Source organism: Macrobrachium rosenbergii, chromosome 12, assembly GCF_040412425.1.
Source record: "Macrobrachium rosenbergii isolate ZJJX-2024 chromosome 12, ASM4041242v1, whole genome shotgun sequence".
NCBI lineage: Eukaryota > Metazoa > Arthropoda > Malacostraca > Decapoda > Palaemonidae > Macrobrachium > Macrobrachium rosenbergii.
Window position 1 is genome coordinate 7,889,309 of NC_089752.1, and position 26,646 is coordinate 7,915,954.

The window sequence follows — 26,646 nt, forward strand, 5'->3', positions numbered from 1 at the left end:
CAACCCTCTCAAGAATTTTGAGATTCCTCATAGAAAATTATGACAGCCTTCACGTTCTTTCAGTCCAATATTCATCTCTGCTACGTTCTTTAAATCGTTGCTTTGAATAGTTGATGAATCTTCAAAGCAAATAGAATTCTACCTTTGAAAATTAATGTTTTGCTCCTAACAGGTTTACGTATTTCGATCCAAATTTTCACGCTTTTGAACGAGGAGCTCAACAAAAACATTACCACCCTACTACAAAAAAGTGCTATAATATCAGCAAACTATATTCAATAACGATGAAGTGTCATGTGTCCACAACATGGCAATGAACAAATAATTTAAACTTTTGAATTATTATAAAATATTCCAGATGTTAATTACGAGTAACCTACATTTGAATGTTAAATACAACGCAAAATATCACAACGACTTAGCAAAAGTTGCTAGTGCGCTAACCAACTGACAATCAGGTAGATCTGGCAACAGTGTAAGAGTAAGGTAAATATGTGTAGCAATCCATCCGTCCCCAAACAAAAACAGCTCACGAATATCTGATTTATAAAAATATATACCGTGTAAGTAACCAATTTACGCACACTTTCAGTTATATTAAGCAATGTTATTTCAAAGTGTCACGAATAATGATTAGCTAGATGCTTTGGTATTGTTTTAACCGTAAGGACCGAGTGGACAAACCAGGATGATTCATGACCAAGGTCAAGCTACGATCTTGTTAAAGGATATGCGATGACCTGTTGTGACCTTACATTAGCGTAGCACCGTTGTAAGTAGTGTTGGATTTATACTTATGGTGGTAGATTAGGCGTCTTCTTGAAGCCCCTATATGAGCCTGAGTACCTGCAGTAGCTTGGCCCAGCCTTCATTTACATTCTTGAAGTTACTGGGGTAGTCGAGGGGGTAATACCATCTACGCTACTTCAGTTTTTCGCCAGATACACAAACCTTTATATATTTTTGATGACCTGTCTTGTATTGTCTGCATTTGTGACCACTTTTTTTGTGTTTCTGTATCCCAGTCGCCTAGCTATTTGTACATAAAAATTATGAGGGGCCCAAAGGGTTTTTTTTTTTACTGGGACAGTAGTGAGTCGTATGAACTTGAATGGCCTAAAATGTATTAACCTTGAGATAAGTAGTCATAAAATTATTCTGACTGCTTCCCTTGTGGACTGTTTATTTTTGTAAGAGTAAAGAGAAGGCATCATGTAGATATCGTTTATTAATGTAATTTTTTTGACTAAACACTGTGGAAATTGGTATATACAATATAGTACGGGTGGAGTAATTTGAGAGATTTATCAAGATAATGGGAAATGTACCATTTATTGGTTATAGCCTAGTATTTTTATTTTCATCCCCAAAGGGCTGGTGCTAAACACGGCACTCCAGAGCTTTTGCCATGTCTAATGCCAGGCTCTTGGGGATGAATGTAAAAACATGAAAGAAACTCAAATTATCTCAAATTATACTGCATTATGTACACCCTTTTCTATGTTGTTTAGTTAAAAAAAATTGCATCTATATCTTCGTACAGCTGTTTCCTTGACATTTATTGCATTTTTTGGGTTCTGTTCCCCCATTTAACAACCAAAAATGCCTGGTTCATATCTATAACCAGTGTTTATCTTAGAAAGACATTATATAAGGCAGAGGCACACACCCTTGACTAATTCATAGAGTAGAATACAAGGATGTAATCTAACAATGTAACCTCTCTAACCTAACCTCAGTTAGTGCTGGACCCTCACCTGGCCCAGGTGACACACTCCCCATCCTAACTAGATCTAGAGTGCCACAGTTCATAAAGTGAAATAACTGAAATTCATCTTAACCTACTGTAGTCTTCTGCTCCGGGCCCTAACTGGCAAGGATGACACCCACCGTCATCCTGCTAGCATTGATGCAGTGTAACTTGAGGCTGTGAGGAACAGCTTGTGTCCCCTTCCTCCTCCCACATACACACTCAGGTCATGGTAGGGATTGCAATAGTTAGATGGTCCATGGACTACTGTACTCAAGTTATCCTAGACACAAGAAAAGCAACCAAAAAAATGTGTTATGGTCTGTATTTGGTTAGAAATGAGTATATCATAATTTGCATATTAAATTAGCTTAGATCAATCTAGGTTAAAGTGTCAGTTATAGTGAGTTCAGTAACTGCATTTATTAGTTAGGGTAAGGCTGGATCAGTTGCAGTTGAATGTGAGGGTAGGCAAGGCTAGACTTAATACCAAACCAGCCACAAAAACTTGGGCCTGGCTTGGCTAACCTGGCCTGCAGTAACTTCTAACTGATTCAGCTTTTAAGAATAAGTTTGTTGCTGTGCGGCAGCTGGGCGTGCAGGCTAACTTGCTGAGTGAAACAGTTCAGGATTGAGAGTTATGGAGACTTGACTGGGTATTATATTTTTGTATTAAAGTAATATTTCATTGTGAGTCATTACAGTACCTTATTGTAGGATCTCTCTCATTAAGCTGAAATTGGTCATTGAAACTTGGTAACAAGGTAGTTAACTGGTGGTAGTAGGATGAGTAGGGCAGCCCCTCCTCTCACCTGCAGTCACTGACCACTTTTTATTTGGCTGCCGTCAAGTGGGGATGTCTTCTTGTGTTCCTGCTAACTGGTAGGTTGGAACTTGTGTTTTTGCTTTGAATATTCATAAACTTTACAGTAGATAAGTTGTGTGAACAGTGAAGGTGTGAAGGGTGTGACATGATGTGCCTTTGTGGCACATCATGTCCTCTGTCTAGGTGGAACTCTACTGTTATTACTCCTTTATAGGGGTAGGATTTGCAGCTGTCATGGGAAAGAGTCTGAGATAGAGGAGAATGGCTAGCAGCATTTACCACTCCTTTCTCCCTAGCCCCAAACCTTTCCCTGCTTGTGCTTACACTGCACTCTTGCTTAGAGTTGGGTATGTGGGCGAAGGTAGTCAACCTATGTGCTATTGGCGATTCAGGTGTACATGCTTTTCCCCTGCATGCCCTTACCATGTCAGCTGCTCTGTGTGCTGCTACTGCTCCTGCTGGGAACTAAATGCAGCATGGTCATTCTTCCTGTGTGGGATGCCCACAGCATCAGCCATCGCTTGCAAGAGCATAAGACATGGCTGTGGTTAAGTACATCTGGTCTCTTCTACCTCCTTTTCCTCATCATTAAGCTTTCCTTTCTCTTCTCTCTCTCCTCTTCCTCTTCTCTCTCTCCTCTTCCTCTTGGAGGGAGAAGTAGTGGTAGACAAGAAGACCTCTCCTAAGAAGTCCTGTAGGTCTTCAAGTAAGCATCCTTCATAAGCTATAGGCATTCTAGCAGTAATGAAGGTTTACTTAGCCTTTGGGCTTTGATAAAAGTGTGCACAGTCCTTAGCTTTTGGGCTTTGAAAAAAGTGTGCACAGTACAGTATTATAACTTGCATTGCATAAAAGCCATTTACATTACACAGCATATTGTTTGTAAATTACTGTAGTTAATCTTTTCTCCTTTTCTGATTTTCAGACTTTACAACCATGTTTCAAGAATCATGAAGGAGGGAATCGGTGAGAACCTCATTGCAGATTCTCAGGTTAGTTTTTTATGATTACGGTGTGCCTCCTATTTTTTTCTTACTCTTTGCTCCTCTGTATTTTAGGAAGTATTTGCAGTATTGTGTGAACTAATGTCTTATTCATTTTCAATGTGACTGAAAGTCTGACAGGATAGAAAGATATGTAGTGTTATAATATTACTGTAGGTTTTGTTTTATGAAATTGATATAATATTGTAGATTTTGCCTTCCAGATTTTTTAGATATTGTACCTGTACTTCTAACTGATTGATAGACAGCAGTAGTCTTATTGCTAGAAATTCATAAGATGGCTACCAAATTTTGGATGCATGTGATAGCTTGAGTGAATTAGTGTTCAACATCATTGACAGATTTCTCATAAAAATTCTCTCATATAGAAGTTAAAAGGAGTAATGATACTAAAACTAAAAGTTCTTTGTAGTATCCCATCAGCCCCAGGTGCATTGCTTTCTGCATTTTACCTTTCATCCATTCCCTTTGATCTTTTTGCATTTTGCTGTCCAGCTTCTTCATCTTGCTCCAATATAAACTCTTCCTTGAAGAACCCACTGAGCTAGAAATATGACTCGCTGAAATAATAGTAATTTGCTTTGGCAGTCAGAAAAAACTAAATTTGCTGAATATCTTATTATGACATTGTTAAATTGGCTTTTTTTTTTTTCCCTCCTTGACCACCATCAGTCCAGTCTCTGGACTTGACTCGAGTTAGAGTTAGATATTGTGTACAGTACCTAGGGAAGGCATGGCAGTTTTATTTTTGTTGACAAATTTTCCCAGCGTTCTTGCCTTTTGAGTACTTATAAGAACAAATTATGATACTGTACTGAGTAACTGTGCTAGGTGTTGATTTATTGCCACTGGTTAATGCTGGGTTTTTTCTGGTTAGCTACCAGGTTGTGCTTATATTCTGAGTATATAGACTCGCTTTAAGAGGAGGTTTTTTTTTTTACCATCAGTGAAGTTGAGAATCTCTCCACTATTTTTTCTTTTAACTTTACTGCATTTCCAGAATTTTTTACTTTTCATTTAGTAGTTTTTGTGCATTTGTCCATTGACTTGTCAACTTCTAAAAATTACGTGAATTCTTACTGGTAGATATAAAATGGGGGGGAAAAGGTATAATTCTAAGGGCTAGTGCTGTAGAGTTGTTCCGAATTGTTTATAAAACGTCAGAGTAATAACAGTTTCATAAATAAAGTTGTTAGGGCTTGTTATACAGTAGTTGAATATGCTGTTGTATTGTGGAGCTTTAGTTTTGTGACTTTGGTGTGAATGGAGCACTGTACTGACTCATTTTTCACTTTTTCCTTGGTTGTAGTACCTTTGTTACTTGACAAGTTTGAATGTCATACACTGTCTTGGGACATTAAAGCTATACGCGTCATTTTGAAATGCAGCAGTGGAGGGTTTTACGTTGTATGGTAGCACAGTAAGCAATACTGGGCCACTGGTGATTTTACCTTTACTTACAGCATGAGGTAGTGGAGCGAGTCAAGGCTCGGCTTCAGGAGGAAGGAAGAGAAGCTCGTAACCTTGTGGCATATTCCCTGCCTCTCCAAGATCCACCACCTTCAGAGAATGGTTGGTGTTGTGAACTTGTGGTCTGCTAAAGGAATTGGGCCACTTATCCTTTCAAGATACTTTTCAGGCATCTTGTTTTATCTTAATCTTTTATTTCTTTTTTTTTTTTTCTCCTTGGTTATTTTTGTGAAGTTCATGTAGATACAGTAGTTAAGGATTTTACTGGTGTTCCTGTTGAACTAATTATGAGGTTATTGCAGATGCAGTTTTTGTGAATTAAGGCCTTCATATACATTGGCTTTCCCAGAGAGCTATCAGAAATACTAGCTTAGACAAGCTTCATTTAGTTTATAAGTTACAGTACTTAGAAAAATAAGTTTGAGGCTATTATAAATTGAAAGCTAAATAAATCCATATGTAACCTGATCAAGGTTATATAATTTTTCGAGACTTAAAATTTACCACTAAAGTTCAGCTCAGTTCTGATGTTTTGATGTTTAATTTCTGGTACATTAAATCTGCAGTGCGTAAGCATGTCGCTACATTAAACAGCTGCTAGAAAATCCACAGCTGTAAGAATCCTTTGATGAACTTTTATTATTGTCTGTAAAATCAGATTTTCTTATGAAGCCTTTGGCTTGAAATATAAGCTGATTTCTGATGGGTTATGTAGATTGTAAAATTATTATGTTAAGCCACATGATTAGTCAAGGGGTAATGAACATTTTAATATTTTTACCCTCCAATATTAAACTTGTGTAACAGGGGCGACCTACATACACCAGCATTTACCTGCAGCAGATACAGTATATGGTTAAACATTCTTTGTTGTTACCTTGCATGTTGCACCCTGTACCAGCGTGTTACTTGCAGTGTGCCATGTGTGGCACACTTTAGACAGTACTAAAGGGTTTTAAGATTCTTTGGCCACAGCTTCCTTGCTTTTTTCCTTGTACTCTTCATCCATTCCTTTGGGTGTTTTCTTACCTACTTTAACTACAGTATCTTGCTCCAAATTTCTTTTTTAAGAACAAGTCCTTATGGTAAACCCCATCTGTGAGAGTCTAGAATCGTGACTCACTGGTTGCATTAAAATACTCAGTAAAAATGATACTGTAAAGTGCATGGTGAGGAAATTTTGTCTGATATAGTACTACTTTTTTGTTGAGTCTTTATAAAGAATGTTTACCTTTCCAGGTAATTATTGATAATAATGTATCTTTAGTTGAGTACTATCTGAACTGCTTTGTTTGAGAGGTAGGAAATGCCATGTGAATGTTAGAACTAATAAAAATACTTATGAAAGCTTTTATTATTAGAATCTTAGTAAATGTTCTTTAATTGATTTATGCCATTTATTGCCAGAGGATACATCAGTCTATTTATCATGTCTGATAGTCACAGATTAAATTTTTCCAGTTATTCGTCATCGCGAAGTGAAACGAGTAGTAGACATGGCTCCACGAAGAGGAACAAAATCAGAAAAGCGTCCGAGATCAGCTTCTGCCGGCAGGGACCCAAAGCTTTGTAAATATTCTTTAACTTTTCTTCAGTCTCTACAGTAGAGTTCTATTTATATGTTGCTTTTGAGAGAAGATCAGTGGATGAACAGATTAATTCTCTTTTTAACCTAGGTATTAAGACATTAGGAAAAAGGAAAAGAGGGGAGAAAGTGAGACTTAGCCATTAGGGGAGGGATAGACCTACTTCTTGAAATGAGAATGGTTAAATGTCAAGATGCAAAGATGCAAAAAAAAAAAAATTGCAAGTTTTTCAGTAATCTGTGAAGCTCTTAAATAGTTTTTGTTCAAGATGGTTTTTATATACTTCATAGGTTAACTTCATAGATAAAAGATACAGTGTTTTGATATGGGATAATCCTGGTGAAGTGTGTAAAATTACCAGGAATGATTAGCCTCTATTTCAGTTCCGGAAGTTTTTCAAAATCCTGTAAATTCTTCTTGTTGTTTGTCATCTATTTGGAGGAAATTTGTCCACAATAACTCTCTGCTGAGTTGTATAAGTTGGATTTGTGGGCTTTACCCATTTTATGCAATGCTGTATAGGATTGTTATTAATTATTAGTGGTACACTGTAATGAATTTGTAATGTATTTGGAGCAGTAGAATTTGAATGATTCAGTGGTTTATTTGGTTATTTGTTTTTTATACTCTTAAGTATCAAGATCTCATAACCTAAGGAACTGGCAAGTGAATAATTATGAAAATAACTCTGCAGGTTTAAGAGCTCGCCATTGGGGTTTCCTATTTCGAAACCTGCAGCAGGCTGTCGATGAGATTTACCAGACGTGTGAAGATGATGAGAGTGTTGTCGAGTGTAAGGTGAGTAATTGTGGAGATTATATAAGTCATATAGTTTTTAGCCATATATCTGATAGTTTGAGTACAGGCAGTCCACGGTTAACGGCGGACTCGGTTAACAGCGACTCAGTTTTATGGCGCTCGTCTAGCGACGAAAATCGGCAATTTTCGGCGCCAAAAATCGCCAATTTCCGCTTATCGGCGCTGATAATTGGGTATTGACGCCGATACATACCTGACAGAGGCACCGATAACCAAAAATCGGTGCTTTTCGGTGCCAATAACCCCCGAAAATCGCCGAAATCGCCGATTTTCGGTTAGCAGTGATTTTCGGTTATCATCACACCCTCAGAAACGGAACCCCACCGATAACCGGGGACTGTCTGTATAATGGTACTGTATCTGGAACTCATCTTTCAGGGAGAGTTAGTTACCCTGAGGTGATTGAAGATAAAAGATAAATCAGATGAATTCAAAATTCTTACTAATTATCCTCCTCCATGTATTCAGCTCATAGCTAGCAGTGGCCACTAGTGATAGATCCTGAGTATTGTTAATTTACTTCAAAGTTAAATTATGTTTGAGTTCTCTCCCAGCCCGAGAAGAACCCTAAAGGGGTTCAGAGGTCTGGTTAAACAAGTCATTTTTAACTAACTAACTCTTATCAGTGAAACCTTTTCAGTCACAACTTAGCCTTTCTTAAAGATTTATTGCTTTTAACAATGAAAGTGAGTTCATATGACAACTAAACTCTAATTCTGTTCATGAATATTGTCTTTTAATGAAGATTTTAATTTTTGCATTATAATATGCTGTTTTCTGCCTTTTAAAAGTATTCTTATTTGCTGTGATTTAAATTTGAAAGCCTTATGATACAGAACATTAGGCTGTAGTGTAGAATTTTTACCAAGGGAGGAGCCAGTGATTTAGAATAGTTTTTGTTTAATGAGAAATTAAAGTGACTAAAATGACTTTGGCTTCCAACAGATAAAAAGATACAATCTCATATGAGGGCTTTCCAGATTATGTTAAACTGAATGTGCCAGTGTTAAATTTCCGGGTATGACTGTACCTTCATTGTTCACATATTGTATTGATCACTTAGAAAATTGACGTAGTCCATCAATTACACCTAGAAGTTGTTTATTGTTAACTCAAAAGTACAGTTTGTACTGTATATAGAAGAATTTCAGTCAGTGCAACTTGTTTATGTTTAGCATTTTGAAAGCAAACTTGAGAAAAATCATGGTATCAGGTTCTGTCGGTGATTACATAACTTGCGGATACTTGCCATAGGTGGTCAGACCTGCTTAGTATGAGGTGTTATTTATTAATTTAACGGTATGTTCACAGAAAAGATTGAGAGTGTATTGAAGTAAGCTCCCATTGCAATTAGTTTTATGATAGTAGAGCTAATGACAGTGTTTTGCTCAAGGGATAGTATGCAAAAGTCACTCTGTAGTTTAACAAACACTCTGAAGTATGGTTTTAGCAGAGCCTACTCAAGGGGAAGTTTTCAAGAGTATAGCCAAAGGTTCAAAACTGACATTAAAAACACAATGGACTTTAGATATTTTCTTTGGAAACCTAATTTTTTCATAAAAAACAAAGAGATGTGGCATTACTTTTTACTTGTGCTGATAAACATTTTTTTTTTACCTATGCTGCCAAACCTCAGCAGCCAACCATCTACTTACAGACCAGTTGTGCTCAAACTGCCATTGTAATAGGGCTGTATGGAAAGCTTAAGTGGAAACACATGTCCTCTCCATCAGTGCCTCCACAGTCAGGCCAAGGAAATAGCGTACATTGCTTTAAGATACTTAATTTAGAGAAGCAACAAGGAGGTCCTATAGCTGATGTTGCAAAGGCCCTTGCTTTCACAGCTGAGGTGACCGAGGTTTCAGAAATATCTATTCATCTGCTTTATAAATGTGAAAACAAGGATTTGAGAGAGTGTAATCCTTCAGACAATAAATAACTGCTAAAGAAAATAAAGATAATGAATTGCTTGAATAAAGTATTTCTGATCACAGACTCAAAAACTTCCTTGTTTTTGTGTGTGTATGCATTCAAACAATTTATTATAATTATTATTATTATTATTCCCAAAAGCACCAGGACAAGTGTTGCTCATGCCTTAGTAGAATTACCAGACACTGAGATGACAAAGGCAAATGGCTTTGATTCTGCCATTGGCTCTTGTATCCCAGTTTCCACAAAATTTGAAAATCTGCCTTCACATGATTAATTATTTTAAAGGTGAAGAGACAGAAAGCTGGGGCTACCAAGTGAGCATATTGGGTCTTATCCAAAATAGATGTAGAACTCCATTTTCCATGAACTTGGTATAGGTTTCTTCTATGGCTTTCAATGCTACATTCATGTAGTAGGGTAACCGTCTCCTTCGGCGGTTTCTCAGTGCCTACTGAAGGAGGGACCAGGCTCCTTTCCATATTAGGAAATATTGTTAAAAGAAAGCCTTTTGTGACGAAAATATTATGGTGCTTAATTAGATATGGAATCATTGCAATCCTTATGTTTTCTTAAGGAAGAAGTCGTATATTATTAGATAGGAGCTGTGAAAGACAATAGCAATGTTATTGTAGACAATGCATCATATAGCAAGATGCAAATAGGAAGTGGATATAATTGTCATTTGAATTTTTTTTTTTCTTACAATAAACTATTAGGCATAAAGTTTAGCACTGTAGAAGTGCCATACTTCTTGAGTAGTGGCAACATTATAAGTGAATGAAAGTTGGTGTTCTTTGTGTGCCCATTTAAATTTAAATTACTAAACATCCAGCAAGTTTAATATTCACAGGCTTAAAGATTACAAAGATGGATCAGTTTTCATGTTGGAAATTGATGAATAATTATGTTCTAAATGTATATAGGATGTAAGGAAAGATAGTGAAGTATTCCTAAAACTACACTTTGCAGTACAAAGATAAGTTACGACCACTTCTTATTCTATATTGTCAGAGATTTGGGATTTCAAAATGGAGTTCATTAATTTTTATGAATTTCTGTTAATTTTTATCAAAAGGTGAGACTAGAAATGATCAAAGAGATTATGGCTTGCACAAGCAGTTGTTTCTGATTAAGTTTTGCTATAGCTTCTTTTTTATCCCCAGTTTCATTACTTTCTGCCTTTTACTTCAGTTCATTTCCATTTCCTGACATGGCTACGCAACTTCTTTTAACCTCCTTGTATTCAGATTTTCAACCCTGAACACAGTTTACTTTGGGAAGCCCTGTGACAGTTCAGAAATATTTTCATAATAATCAACATGAAGTGCAACTGATTCTTGATCATTGATACGTAAAGAGAGTACATCAGCAGCGTGTTACTTTATTTGTAGTGTGTTCTGTGTTGATGTCCATTTAGTGAGGGTTTATGTCTATTTTTTAATTTTCAAATTTCAGGAGGCCATATTGATACTTGAGCGTTATACAAGTGATTTTAAGAAGCTCATAGAATGGCTGAAAGTTAAATGGGAATATGAGCACACACCCCCTCCTCAACGTCCAAACTCTGTGTCATGGGAGATACGCACCTCATCATCCCCAGGAAAGGTAACGCGTGAGTTTTGCTTAGCCTATGAAACTGCATACTGAATTAAAGGAACAGAAAATGAAGACAGAATCCCCATTAGAGCATTCTTTGTCTAGATCCATTTTGTAGGTATTGAGGAATTGTTTACACTGTATTTTGCTTGCTTAGGCCCACAAAGTAGGCTTTAACCTTCCCATAATTGGTAGATAAGATGACAGCTTTTTAAAAAAAAAATTTTTAAAGATGAACTCATCACTGGTGTGTATAGTTTAATAAAAAAAGTTTTCTCTTTATATTTATTAGTTGAGTATTTTCATGAATTGTTTATAGTGGTGGAATACCAGCTACAAGATGTTCCTTTGTTTTTGAGGGGTTAAAGAGGAGTAATAATGATAAAGTCAAGAAGACTTATATGAACTGAATTGAGAGTTTTCTGTTAGTTTTAATATTGGGTATGATTAATTTGTGTCAATAAAAACCTAACTAACTTTATTACCATAGGTTTTGCTATTGTGACTCATTTGTTATTTTGTGTCTTAGATTTATTTTCTCTTTCTTGAAAAGTTTGTAAAATTTTTGTTTAGGGTAGAACAGTATTATATGTTAATGTATTTTATTGTGTAAAGGGAAACGTATTCTTTTTACTCTTTTAATTCTTGTTGTATGGAAAGGAGGAAAAACTGATATATTATTATTCTTTTACTGCTTCTTTCCAGGCTATAAATCAAGATAAGAAGATGGCAACACTGAGTGAAGTGAGAAGAGCGCTGACATATGAAATGAAACCAGATAAGATAGGAAATACAAATAACAGTGCTAATGTGGAAAAGAAAGTCACCGAAAAATTACCTATAGTGACCCCTGGGAATGATGGGCCAAGTGATGTAAAAGTTGTGACGCCTTCAAAACCTATTATTGTTGTTCACCAGGCAAGCATAGAAGAACAACAGGAAGAGAATTTATCAAAATCAGACACGGAGAGCAAGCCTGACGTCACAAAAGAAGAGGTACATGAAGTAAAGAGCACTGATGTTGTAGCTCCTACAAATGTTTGTGAGAATAATTGCCAAGTGGTAGAAGTTGTACCTGTTCAGGAATTGTCACATGAACCCTTAGAAAGCATCCAGGAAAAGGAGGGTGAGAAGGAGGCTAATATAATTGAAGAAGAAGATGAGGTGTCAGTTGTGAAAAGTGAGTGCAGCGAAAATGCAGCAGCTACTAGCAGTGATTTTGGGGTGAAGACTGGAACTCCTGAAGTAAAAGGGGATTTACCATTTCATGAAAACAAAGATATCAGTGTTTTGAGTAGTGATGATTCTAAAACAAGTGATGAAGATAAAAAAGATGAAATTGCGAGTGAAAAAGAAAAGGAAGTGAGTATGAAAACTCTTGATAGTCCAAAATCGAAAGAATCAAAACCCCGAACTAATGCCCAGGCAGTATCTTCCAAGCCAAAAGACTGCACTAGCACTTGTAAAGTTCAGGAGGCCTCCCAGAAAGGACAAGAAATAAAAAACACAGAGGCAAAGGCTGAAAACACAGATGCCAAAAGGTCTTGTGCTGAAGTTGTTCTGGGTAGGAGTTCTTCATCAAAGCCTGTTCCAACTGTTAATATGAACAAAGTAAGTTATATAGAGAGGTAGGTTTTTGTTGTTGTTAATTGGCCATTTTAGTGTTTTGTTGTTATGATAAATATTTTTATTGCACTTTCTAAAGTTTATACTATAATGAAATAGACTTTATGAAATGAGACAGATGGGACATTAAGATTCAGTTGATATGTATGTTGTCTGTGGTTAATAATTGACTAGAAAAGGCTAATTATGAATTTTTTAAAGTGCAAAATTCATACAAAAATACAAATGCATTTGTTCATGTGAGAGACAGTGTCTTCATCCCTTTTCTTGGATTAGGTTTCTTTTTCTGAGAATTGTTAGTTAAAGATAACAAGTGCAGTTAAATGAGAAATGAGATATTCCTAAATGGGCAATCCCTCTGTTTCTTGGACAGCAGCTGTCACTTCTTTATTTAGTCTGGTTTTAGATGGATATATTTCTTGATCTCTTCAGCTGGCCTGTTTGTACTCATCCATTTTCCTTAAGAATTCGTCATTGTCTTATCTACATCAGTGTGTCAGTGTTAATATTTTTGTTGGGTTGTGGTTGTGTTGGGATTGTTCATTAAAATTATATTTTCTCTCATAGGATTTTTTTTGTGTGCAGATGTTTTACACTAATTTTAAGCTTTATTTTTTTTCAATTTTGGCTTGCCACAATTTATCTTTTACAGGGGTCTGTATTGGACTCTGTGACAAGGAGGAATGTTACTTTTATTCCTGGGAAAGGCCATTGATTTTCACAGTGAATACCTTATTGGATAGGCCTGATACTGTAATTTTCAACTCATTGACTCAAATTATGAACTTGAGGAATTGATGGAGTGGCATTCCAGTTGTATATAGTTGGTATATTATAAAAGCCATGGCACTCACTTCTGGAATGATTGCATACCAAGGGAACAAACAAGTGGAAAGGTCAGGTTCTCTGGCAGGGATAAATGGATTCCATTGCCTGTTGGCAACTCCAATAACTCCGTAAAAATTGTCTATAATTAAAGAGTTTTGCAGTTTGAGTTTAATTTGGCAAATGTGAAGCAAAAAGAGAGCAGTAGAAGAAAATAAAAATGAGCTATAGATTTTACAGGAGGATTTTTTGGTACCCAGGATAACCTAGGTTTGGAGACCAGTGAACAACCTGTATCCTCATACAAATTAATAGTCCTTAAGGAGAAATGATTCCAATTTTTGTATCTGTACATCTGACATTATGTATAAACCCAGTTCTCATATGGGATATCTGCTTTTTCATCCATTCTTTGTTTGGTTGGAATTTTTACTGGTTGGTCCAATACTGTGAATATCTATTTGTCAATGGCAGAAATTAAATCTGACTTATCCCATACCAGAAATAAAGTTTATTACAGTTGCCAGTAAGACACTTTCACAAGTCCTAGTCCCCTAAAACCCATTTGACAATTTTCTTTATTACATATGGTGCAGTATTCATGGCTGTGTGAAGGATGTTGATGTAGTTTTCTTTGAGGTCTTAATTCCATTCAAGCACCTCACATGGTACACTGTAGACATTACTTAAGGTTCTTTGCAGCGTCCCTTTGGCCCCTAGCTGCAACCCCATGCATTCCTTTCACCTTACCTCCATTCATAATCTCTTTCTTCTGTCTTAATTTTCACCCTCTCCTAGTGCAACTGCGAGGTTTTCCCCCTGTTCTACCTTTAAAACCTTTCTGCTCTCAATTTCCCATTCAGTGCTGAATGACCTCTTTGGCCTAAATTTTACATTCCATACCGTTATCTACTCAATTCACTTTGCGAATCTGGCATGTCAAGAATCAGGTGGATATTTCATACATCTTGAGATATAAAGAAGCAGAAGTAATGAAAATGACTGAAATCTTCCATGCTGATAATAGATTGTATAATAAACCCAGTATGAATTATGCATAAGTAATACAGGTGCCCAAGGCAAGTCATTAAAATAAACCCAGTATGAATTATGCATGATTAATACAGGTGCTCAAGTACTTGCCACTGGTGGAAATAAAATTTTAGCATTGCAAGGCTTTTCACATTTTATGAGAGATTTCGCTTTATTCGAAGACCTTCCACCACTGTCATCATTAAAACCAATCACATTTTACCAATGATAATGCAGTTAGGGTGAAGTTTCATTGCACTTGATTTCAAGTTGCATCAATGATGCAGTGATAAATGTCGTTAATAATTCACCTGTAGAATTGATTTGATAACTGCAAATGGCTTAGAGTACATAAGTTAAATGAAGCCATTACAGTAATCGAAAGTAATTATTGTAGTCTGTTCAAGCATCAGAAAAACTTATCAATGTTAGCAAGTTAAGAAAAGTTTCATTAGATCATTGGGCTTGATATCACATCATAATGACAGAACTGAGGTTAATGGAAGTGAGATTATCTTTCTGTTGATCATATACGTATACATATGGCAATAAGATCTTTTTTTGCTCACCAGTATCCAAGAAATTCCTAGTCTTCTGACATGAAGGAATTGTGTGCATTACACTACACCTAAAATTTTGAGTATACATTTTTCTCAAGCAATGAGAACAGCAATTGTGTTTCATTTTTCTGACAGTTAAACTGTATGTAAAGATTTCCATGAACCAACATAACTGAGGAAAGCAACTTTTATTTTTAAATATTTGTCATAAAAGAATGGATGCATTGGTTTGGTTACTTGTCATCGTCAAAATTTAGAAGCCAGGTTCCTACAGATGACCTTTTGAATAGTGCTGCATTTAAAAGTCAGTTTTCCTGTTTATACTATTTACTGGTATTAGTAGCTTTAAAGACTGTTAGAAGAATTGGCTTACTGCATTGTAACCATTCAGTTCAGTAAAAGTAACATTATAACTTAGAGTCTTATTAGTTAATAATGAAAGTTTTAATTTATAGGAAAATAATGAGTGTTAATTTATAGAAATATGAATGTGATTTTAAAATATGTAGAATTTAACTGGTAGCCATAGGAATTCCTAACTTTTATCCATACTCCACGTAATATGTATATAGTATATTATATCAATTTTGATAACATCCCTTGTGATCCCAACATATTTTGCAGAATGATAATTATAACACATAGAATTGTTAAATTTCTGCTTTGCTAGATGAAGATAGTTCTTTAACTTATTTTCTAATTCAGGCATCTCAAGTCCGACAAGCCTACAATCAGAATAGAACTCCACAGAAACATCCACGGCCTGTGAATCCTAACAACCGACAACCATCACCTAGGGTAGCTGAATCCAAAGGAAATGTTACTAAGCAGCAGGTTTGTTCTACCTCATGTTTATTTCTCTGTTTCACTTGCTAGTCCCCCAAACTGCATATACTTTTACTTCTGAACTTTGAACTTTTAAAGTTTCAGAGGAACAAAACTTCTTGTGTAAGTCAGGAACATTTGCATTGGCAAATCGATTTTACTAGTTTAGTTATAGTCTGTTCACATAGACTAGCTATAGTATATTGATTCAGGTATACATATGGTGCATACTGTAATTACTTGTAGCATATCACAATTAGGGTTTAAGAACAATTTAGGGAACGAGACCTGTTCATAAGCAAGAGATTGCTGTAGTGTGCTCTGCATTTTGTTCTGTTATAGTCATATTATTGTTAGGTGATTTATTTTTTGTTGGATCTTTCTTATATTCAACACCTTTATATGAAAGTGACTGAGGGGTAGAGCCTGTTCTATTGACAATGTAAGCAACACAAAATAAACTATCGAAAAATTTAAAAAAAGTTGAGAGGATTGAAACTATGCAAAATATTGAAAAAAATAATTGAAAGCTTACGTTGTAGACCATACATAATAAGTTGTTGGTAAAGCTTTGTCTCAATAATATTTCTTCAATGTTGACAGTAAAATGTGGTACTATCTTTTCTTTCATGCTGTATCTGGAGTTGAGTAATTTGTTCTTGCTTTAATGAATCTGTAAAGACTTATTTTATGTTAACGATTTTTATCTCTTTCATCTTCAGAAAATCTGCAAACTATTTTAAATTTCTTTTTTAGCACACAAGCATAGACTGTATATATACTTTATATAAAGCTTCTTTACATGCTGTAAGTGTCAGATCCTTCCTCATGCAGACATTAAAGGCTATGAGGATCTTTAGTAAGTTAGTAGTAAGAATATCTTAACTTTCATAAGATTGGCCCAAAGGGTTTGCTCTAAAAAAATGGAAAGAAGATAATTAAAATATATCTTCTGTTATGGTTGAAGACTGTGGGACCTGTTTAATACATGTTATTTAATGTTGTATTTTCTGTAGAGGGGAACTGGCTCATGAGGAGTGATCATTAAGTAACAGTGTTCAGAGTAATCATGCCCAGTTCTCAATCAGGATTACATTACTTATACGTGTCTTTCTTATACTGTGGGGTTAATCTTCTATGTTATTATTGATTTCATTATTACTCAAATCCTGTCATTTATTTGTCATAATGAATTTCAGAGCTGTTTCAGAATTTTTACATTTATTCTTTTAGTAATTATTAGTATTCAGAAGATGAACCCTATTCATATGGAACAAGCCCACAGCGGCTGTTGACTTACGGTTCAAGCATCTAAAGAATATGGTGCTCATTAGTAAGTAAGAGAATGTAAAGGGCAATACAGAAAGAAGAGATCTTACTTATTAAAAAGACAAAATAAATAGATAAATATAAAAAAATGTATTAAAATGCAAGAATAGCATTAGGGTAGTAATGCATTGCATCTTAACGAACACCTGAAGTTCCGGTTGCGACATCTCTGGGGCTGTTAAGAGCAGTCCAGCGGTGTGAGGAATAAAGGACCTCTTGAATTGAGAAGTTTGACAGTGATGCATATTTACTGCATATTGGTGGTGCTGTCCAGCAAATTAGGTTGCTCTCAGCAGGCATCAGGGATCAATTGTGAATGTGAAAGATCTCTATTAAAATACAATTTACAAAAAACTGACAGACAAGAGACCATATGTCGATGGTCCAAGTCATAACTGCTAATAATAGGAAACAGAAACCTACCACCATGAACCACTCTGTCTAAAAGACACAAATCTCTGGCTGAAGCAGACATCCACACCTAAGAACAGTATTCTAGCAAAGGAAGCACAAATGACCTAAAATAGGTTGCATTGGTTTTATCTCTTATAAATATAAGAGGCCTTATGAACAATACCTAACTTTTGTGTGACATTTGCTGAAAGTTTCATTATATGTTTCTGAAAAGTAAGATAGTCAAAAGTCACACTAAGAATAGTTAAAGCTTCAGACTCATTCAGCAAAGTCCCATCCATCTGAAGGGGAGGATGGGGTGGAAAAACTGTATGAGATCTGCCAGTTAATAGTGTTTTTGTTTTACTGGAGTTCAGCCTCATACCCCACCTACTCTACCATTCACTGATCTGGTTCATGTCCCGATTGAGGCTGAGGGCAGCTTCATTTCTCATATGTGGAGACTTTGGTACACTTAAAAGTGTTGCATCATCCAGGCCAACAACCATATCACTCGTACACACCAAAAATAATAGTGGACCAAGAGCACTGCCCTATGGAACTCCAAACACAATAGGTCTTGGTTCATTAAAAAACGCATCAACAGCAACTTGCTGCTGCCTACCTGTAAGGAAATCTTGAAGTAATCCTAAAACATACCCACCCACTCCAAGATTCTGAAATTTATAAATAAGTGCTTTATGATTTACTAAACCAATAGTAGCACTAAAATCTATTTGAATTACTCTGCTCTCAAAACCCTTATCAAGGTCCTCTTGCAAATGACATGTCAAGAGTAGAAGAGCATCACAGGTACCTAACTGCTTTCTGTATGCATATTGACTATCAGGTAACAATCCTTTAGATTCCACATATTTATATAGTGGCTTAAAAAGTTTTTCAGCAACTTTGGAGAGCACAGGGAGAATAGAAATTTAGTAAGAATAGGTTCAGCTGATTGATTAGCTTCAAAAGCTCGTTGAAGCAGTTCACCCTTTTCCCTATGGCCAGTAACCAATCTACCATCATCTGTTAGTAGTGGTGGAATGGAAGGCAAGCCTGACCCAAAGATGGATGATGCCAATTTGGTCCATCACAGATGAGGCAAAGTAATTCCTTCAAGTTTCCTCGTCAAGGAATTATTGTAGAGGAAACATGAAGGAATTATCCTCATGTGGGGTGGACCAAATTGGCTTCATCTTTATCTTCATTGCCTTTAATGCTTACATGAGGAGCAGTATAGCACAATTCAAATAAGTGTACTAGCTTCATGTACAGCAAAAAGTTTTAGGTGATTGTCATAATTTCAGTAAACAGCAAAGTTTAGTCCTCTGACACAAGTCCCTTAATTAAGTTAGACCCTTCAGCATTTTAAATTTACCCAGTTGAGAAATTTTGTAAACGTATTCCTGATACAAGTTTATTTAGAAGAATAAACCATGTAGGCCAGCCCCATTAGATGCTGTGATTTTTAACCTGGTGAATTAGGTTGCAGATAACCACAAAATAAGTAAATTGGTCCTTACCTGCTTGTCATGCCTACTAGATTTCGTTGCTGTGCAAAAATGATATATTTAGATGCCTCCTTTATGTCACTTTGCCCATTAGGCTTTAATATTTTTTTAGCTACCATTTAGGTTATACATTGTGAATTGCAGTCTTATGCTCAAGAAGAAACATTAAAGTCACTGAAAAATACATGGCATTACATTACTGTACTTTCATATAATTTTATCCTACAGGGATCTGGTGGAAGGTTAACATTAAGGAGGGTTGGTGATAATAAATCTACCTCCAGTCCACCATCAGTTCGCAAGACTGTTGATGGACGCTCAAACAGTGGGGCTTCACGGCAGATTTTCACGAGGTCTTATACTACTTTAGCGTCACCAGTAAGTTAGAATGTCTGATAAATTTTTATGAATGCAGTAGAAAACTGATTGAAATATTGAGGCAACTTTTATATGTAGGATGTGGGAACTAATTTTTCTTGGAATACAAGCATGGTGCTACAAGAATGCTGATGAAGGGTAATGGTCTAAATTCGACTACTTTGTGCTTTGAACAAAATATTATTTTATTTTGTAGAGAAGGGTTAGTATTGGTTGGAGGAAATTTGTCTTACAAAGTTGATAGTGATGTTTCCATGAGTACAACCTTGTTTACTATATTTTGATAGTAAAGCTCCTTGGGGAAAGAAAACCTTTTTGAGGTTGGATGGGTAATAGGCTGATTTCACTATTATTTTTGTTATTATTTACGGGGAAGGTTTTGAGGTAATTACTTGAAATGTGCAGTTTATACTGAACAATTGTAATGTCTGTACAGCATCAAGTTTCAAATACCAAATTGACTGTTAAAAAAATAAGATGATGGGACTTGAATGGCTCTGTGGTTCTTGATTTGGTTCATTCTATTCAAATACAGTAGTATCAAGCCCTGTATAGTATAATTGTTAATCAAAAAGTAATTTGACCTGTAAAAAGCATTGAAGAAAAGGTGCTATACATACCTCATTAATACTTCCTTTTAAGTCGATATAAACAATTCTTACTTATTGCATCTGTGAAACTTTTGGGCTTTCATTTTTTAAGGTAAATCATATTCATTTTGCCTTTCTTTTGCTCAACTTGGTAATTTTTTGTTACTTAAGAATCATTGATGTTAATTAGCCATTCACTTTAGTATCGTTACCAACATGTCGTTATTATCTTTATGCAATATCTAAATTATGAAGCTTGCTCAGTGCCAGACAGTTTACTGTTTCTTGGTTTTACCACCTGGTTCCTGTAGCTTATATAATAATCTTTTTCAGTATGCAGCTGTAATAGACTTGAACATTGGTGGTTAGGTAGAGTTTTGGTCTGTGTACTTGTAATAGCTTAATTTACACGCGAGCTATGTTTTATTTAACCAGACGAATTATACTGTGTTTACTATTCTTTTATTGTCCTGTATTTTTCAGTACATAGTGCACACATTGCTGGCATTTTCACATCTTCATGTAATTGCTCTCTGGTTTTATATCTGTGTTCACTTTTACTAGTATTTATTCTTGAATCTCTTAAGTTTGAAGATTTTTGCTGAATGTGATAAATACTGTAGCTGGTATATGAAAGATTTTAGCAGTGTTTTGACCTCTTTTTATTTGAGATCAGCTCTTTACAAAAGTTAATCATTATTTCATGTAAAGCGTTAATGACCATAGAAGTCACGATGCCTGATAACTTAAAATCATTAAAAATTTCATATAAAAGAGGTTTCTTTTAATAAATTTCATATTAGTGAGGATTATGGTATGCTGAAAATTTGTAGCATTGTGCTTCATGATTAAATAATTTTTTTTTAGTATAAATGGCCTGTGTTGAACCTTGGAAGGAATTATTTTAAAACAGTATTGCACTCTACTGTACAGCTTTTTGTTCATTTACTGTACAGTGCTGCAAATTTGTTAACAAAGGTGCCTTTCTGCAAGGGGTTTGCCTGAAAAAATAAGGTTGTACTCATTTTTTTCCCAGTGAAATATATATATGAGTAGTTAGTTGACTTTAGCTTTAGCGTAGTTTGTATTAACCATTGCTCGACTCTGTGCATTTCCTTCAGATCCAACACTATAAATACAATGCAGTGCATGTATTATTCATCAGAACTTACTGGAAGTTACACACCTAATTTCATACCCATACCAACATTTCATACATTGGAGTGTACTGCCTCTCCACAGGGTAAAGGTTTGATGCGTGCCAACACCACTGTCACTGACTCGCGCATGGCAAAACATCCTGGGATCAACTCTTATTCAAATGTAAGACATTGCACCTCACAGTACATTGTTTCTACCCTTGTTATGATTACTGTTGTAGCATGTTTATATTAGGTACTTCTCGTATGTAGGAGTGGTGGTTCATTAATTTTTTTTCCCAGAAAAGAATTACCACACAAAGTTATTAGTGGTGGAAGGACAAATCTATATACCATAGTTGCTTTTGGGTTTGATGTATTGATTACTTCCGTATGCGAATTTTTTAACTGGATTAATTAATTCTCAAATATAAATCAGTGTTTTACATAAAAACATACATTTTGACAGAGGAGGTGTAAATTCCTTAGTCCACTAGTTGCAGCAGGTACAGTCTTTTCATGAACCGAATGAAAGGGCAACCTTTTTCTATTCTTTCCTTACTGTTAAAACCCCAGTGTTGAGTTTTGGGGAACATGAAGGTACATGGTATGTATAGGAATGTACCTTGATATTAATTGGTATTCCTTTTAGCTTTGGACTAATTTCTTGGGCTTGTCGGAGCCAGGCACAGGGATCCATTAACATCACTCCTGAAGAGGTGACTCTGTATCTAAGGCTACTCCAACCCACATAGTGGAGAACGGGAAAACTAGACAATCCATCCATGTTAGCCAAATGTTCGTTTTTGAATGCTGACCTCACCTCACTGGAGTGAGGATGTAAGCTATCTTAAACAGTAGGAAAGTATCCAAGTAAATTTTATTCTGAAAGTTTATATTTTATCAGTAAAGAGGGTGGTGTTATCCAGTTGCCTGTGGGTATTTTACTCATAATTAGGCTCCTTTCATTGAAGTTTCACTTCTTATTTTAAGAACCCAATTCCATGACTAAGGATATAAGGATTTCAGGAATTTCTTCGTCTTTTGTAGTTCCCCTCTTTACTTGCGTCTCAGATTTTTCTGAGTGCATTTTATAGGAGCTCTGCTGAATCATGGTTTCATTGTATTTTCTGTGACAGAGAATGGAGGGTTAACTACTTTTTGATTTGCCCATCCTCTGTAAGGTGGGCCACAAACACTGAGAGTGCTGTGTGGCTTTGGATGAGTTCGTGAAATCAATTGAGAGAACCAGGATATTCTCTAGTTAAGTGCAGTATCCATAGTGTGTCAGGAAGATGGATGCTAATATTGATGAGGCCTCCCAGTTGGTGTAAAGAACGAACACCTTTAGGATGGAGATGATGATATTGGTTGTGTTTTCATTAGATAAGGGGACTTGTAGTAACCTCCACCTTGTGAAGGTGTTCTGTTTGCAGTTTGCCTGGTGCACCGCTCAGTAAGCAAAACTAAAGGTTCTGTGGAGTGTCTGTTCGACCCCAGCTGTTGTTTACTTCCTTTAAATTTTTTTTTATTTTGTTCTCTGTAGGTAGTTGTCCAACTTCTCCAACTTTATCGGGTTCCAGTTTTCATCCCCATTTATGAACAAATCCTTCAGGCCAGCTCTATAATAATCTAGGTTTGTAACTAACTAGTTAGGTTTCACTTATTTAAATTGATAATCCGGCATCCATCAGTTAGAAGAATTGATGCTTCTAGATTTCATTCTGTCCTGTATAAAAAAAAATTTTTTAATTGTCATTATCATAGGTTTTTTCGTGAGACTACTGAATCACATTTGTAGACCCTCATGGGGCTTGCTCAAAATATGTTTTCTTAAGTGAAAATTGGGGAAAGGTAAAGTTAAAGATATTTAACAGTTAAGCAGGAAGAGACTGAAGGGAAGAGATGAAAAATAAAAGGTCGAAAGTAATGCAGCTTGGGATAGTGGGATACTGCAAAGAACCTGTAGTATTTACCATGTGCCCTGCAAAGCACATAAAGTGTACCCCTTACAGTACCTAATATGTTTCAAGTCTTTGACTTCTTCAAAGTGGTTATGCTGTTGCAGTTCATGACTTGTATTTTTGGTAGTTGGTGTTGTAAACTTCCTCTTTCTTCAATTTTGTTTTGCACAGTTTATGATATTGTGTGGTAGTTGAGAAATCTAAGGTTGCATGTTTTGTTTTTTATATGCCAGGTATTGACCTTTTAATTAATGAAAGTTCTTAGACCTTGGTATGTCTTTGTTGGAAATCCCTTGTTTGAGGGAACTCTGAGACACTTCCTGCTATATTTATGCTATAATACTTATTTTTTAGCTATTAGCTATTATTTATAGCTTATAAGTTTCTCTTTTTCAGTTTTTTTTTCTCCACATGTATTTGAGGTCATGTACTTTTGATTTTTTCTAGAAGGATAAGTTTGGATTTGAATAATTATTAAAAATGATAGCCCCTCGGATTCTCATACGGTTGGTGTGCAGTGCAGAAAGGATTAAAAAGATTCATAGTCCCTCAGATTCTCTTGGGTTTAGCAGTGTACCTATCTGATTACACATCCAAGACTAATGCCTTATGAGATATACCATGAAAATTTTTTTATTGTGTCATGAACAGTGGAACCGTTCTGCTGAGAATGAAAGTTTTGTGAGTAGTTAAATTTAGGAATCTGTGGATCATCCCTCACCAGAGGCACATAGATCATGAATACAATAGGTAAGTGAAATTCTGGAGACTCCATCTACAGAGGTAAGTATCATTATGACAAGTAGCTGATAAGTAAAGTATTTTGATGTTAAGATCCGCTAAGCATAGGTGCTAATTTATTTGGCAGTCTTCTTACTCCTAAGCGGTGCATTCTCACACTTTACTCTGAAAGGGACTGCTGCATACAGTGGGGCATTGCAGTGAACTACCCTTGAAAATCTTTGCAGGTTTTCCCCACTCCCCTCCCCACCCTTCAGTTAAATTTCTTTCTGGGCTTTACTTTTCACAAATTCCCTTTTACCCCTCCTGTCTAACTGCATAACTTCTTAAACTTTTACATTGCTCCAATACTCATCTTTCATATGAAGAAGAAAGCCTTCAGAAAAACCCTAGAAATATTTTTTAGTAGTCTGAGTAAAGTACTAAATAATGATGATAATAATAATAATAATAATAATAATAATAATAATAATAATAATAATAATAATAACAACCAGACAAAGAGGCATGGTTCAATAGCAAAAGCCTTCCTGGGCCTATTACAAGAAACACCAGCGTAGCTTGCACGGTAATAAAGTGGTACAAACACCAACCTGAGGGTGATAGAAAACAGTCAGGCAAAGATCCTCTGGGACTATGGTATCAAGAAGAGAGGTGATATATGTGCCAATAGACCAGTGTGGTGTTGATTCAACAAAATCAAGAAGAAAATTATCACGCATTGATAGCCATAATACCATGGTACACCAGGTAGATGAGAAAGAAGAGAAAAACGATAGTATCAAGACCTGAAAATGAAGTAAGAAGGATATGGGATATGCCAGTGGAAATTGTACCTGTAATCATAAGAACACTAGGCGTGATCCCAAGATCCCTGAAAAGGAATCTGGAAAAACTAGATGTCGAAGTAGCACCAGGACTCATGCAGAAAAGTGTGCTACTAGAAACAGTGCACATAGTGAGAAAAGTGATGGACTCCTAAGGAGGCAGGATGCAGCCTGGAACCCCACACTATAAAAACCACCCAGTGGAAAAGGATGACTGTGATAAAGCAAAGAAATAATAATAATAATTAATAGTAATAATAATATCTTGGAAGAAAACCCTCTTTCAAACATAGAACAGTCTTATAATCCTCTCACTCTTCTGACAATACCACCTGTTGACAGCATTTCTCATCACCCTGGCAACCCAAAAGTTTGGGTTCGGGACAATGTGTTTGTGTTCAGCAGAAGTGCCCTCTCACACCTCTTCTGATGAGCTTGAATACATTGCCGAAACCCTGGTGGATAACCTGTACTCTTACTTTCCGGTTACTGGTGTGATGAGAAATTTCATCAACAGGTGGTATCATCAAAAGAGTGAGAGGATCATTAGGGTTCCATAAACAATGAGTATAAAAAAGATGAGGCAGTCTTGAAGAACATCATCGGCGCCCTCGTAAAACCCACCAGTGCAGAAAAAAATTGATCTTATGATATAATAAAGGACCAGAAGACTGCCCACTACCTCATGAAGAACAGCCCCATCACTAGCGACAGTGCCATGAAGAGGGGAGGAGTGGTTTACCAAATACTGTACAGTATGATGCCCTGAGAATGGATACTGCCATTTATACTCTGATATGACTACGACTCACCTCTCCAAGAGAATCGCTGTTCCCCTACACGAAGGGATGTCATACCAGCACTGTGAGAGGGAATGTGGCAGTGGCCCCCAACACCAGAAGTTGTAAGAAGCACAAAAATCCTGGAAAACAACAATGACCATTGCCTACTCTGATATAAGGAAGCCTTCACCATCCAATGGGAACCATCGCTGAAAGTGACCCAGGAGACCCTTCTTCTCCCTGTCATTGTCAGAAGAATAGCAAGGGCTCCCCCCCCCCCAGCTGCCTGCTGTTTCAGGCAGCATGTCTTATGATCATAACTCCCAGGACTTGGCACCAGCCAATCAGCTTCATCAGTCAGCCAGGCTCTCCTGGATGAGTTATTCCATTCCCAGCCAATAGGAGGAGCCCCCTCTTCCCCTTCATTTTGACAATCAATCAGAAATTGCCTAAAATTTCTGTAATTTCGTTTGTGGGTAAAAATATGGCTTAATGGTGAATGGTAGAGAGTACTACTGAAACATCAAGAAATAAATGAGCTTTGAACAGCTGTTATATAATTTACCTGCTGCTACAGAGAAACTCATTCGAGAGATTGAGATACTGCAATAAAAATTCAACGGCATCCAGATGGCCATCCTGTTTAATAATGATGATGATGATGACTCTCAGACTTAAAGTACAGTGTGTTTCAGGTGATATTTTATGTATTTAAATTTTATGAAAGCTTTGGTTGACTGAAATAGTACTTCAGTCATTTTTTTTTCCTGAAAGCATATGATGAAAACTTGGTCTTTTCTATTTAAGAAAGAAAATAAAGATTATAGCCTTCCAGTAGTGAGATGAGTCTTTTAACATCTCGGCATTATTGAGAAAAAATTTGATACTGTAGTTTGTCAAGGAACTCTTTGTTTATAGCCAGTTTATATTCATGTTATATTTGAGTTTATTGGTTGTTAAAAAATGACAAACACAGCTCTCTCACAGTTGTAAATCTGCTGTAACTTTGACTATCCTATCTGCTTTGGGAGAATGTATACGTTTGGTGTCTGTATGTTATTTTGTTATAATTATGTTATTACGTTTACTTAGCCTGATCTTTGATTATATACCTTTAGTTATACTTTTCAGCATT

The 26,646-nt window shown here is 36.0% G+C and overlaps 1 protein-coding gene across 5 annotated transcripts in view; it reads left to right on the plus strand.

Annotated features, from left to right (window-relative positions):
* Positions 1–455: 455 nt before the first annotated feature.
* Positions 456–26,646, plus strand: part of ssp3 (short spindle 3) — a 130,791-nt gene continuing 104,600 nt past the window's right edge. Inside the window, exons 1-10 of one of the 5 annotated variants that reach the window (XM_067113448.1) lie at positions 456–563; positions 3,502–3,568; positions 5,044–5,152; positions 6,512–6,619; positions 7,331–7,434; positions 10,846–10,995; positions 11,692–12,597; positions 15,735–15,863; positions 19,319–19,468; positions 21,301–21,381. In XM_067113448.1, the coding sequence (XP_066969549.1) occupies positions 3,527–3,568; positions 5,044–5,152; positions 6,512–6,619; positions 7,331–7,434; positions 10,846–10,995; positions 11,692–12,597; positions 15,735–15,863; positions 19,319–19,468; positions 21,301–21,381 (1,779 nt within the window). In that variant the 5' untranslated portion in view covers positions 456–563; positions 3,502–3,526. Of the gene's footprint in view, positions 564–693; positions 773–3,501; positions 3,569–5,043; positions 5,153–6,511; positions 6,620–7,330; positions 7,435–10,845; positions 10,996–11,691; positions 12,598–15,734; positions 15,864–19,318; positions 19,469–21,300; positions 21,382–26,646 lie in introns of those variants that run through there. The other 4 variants (XM_067113449.1, XM_067113450.1, XM_067113451.1 and 1 more) reach the window with 4 other exon arrangements.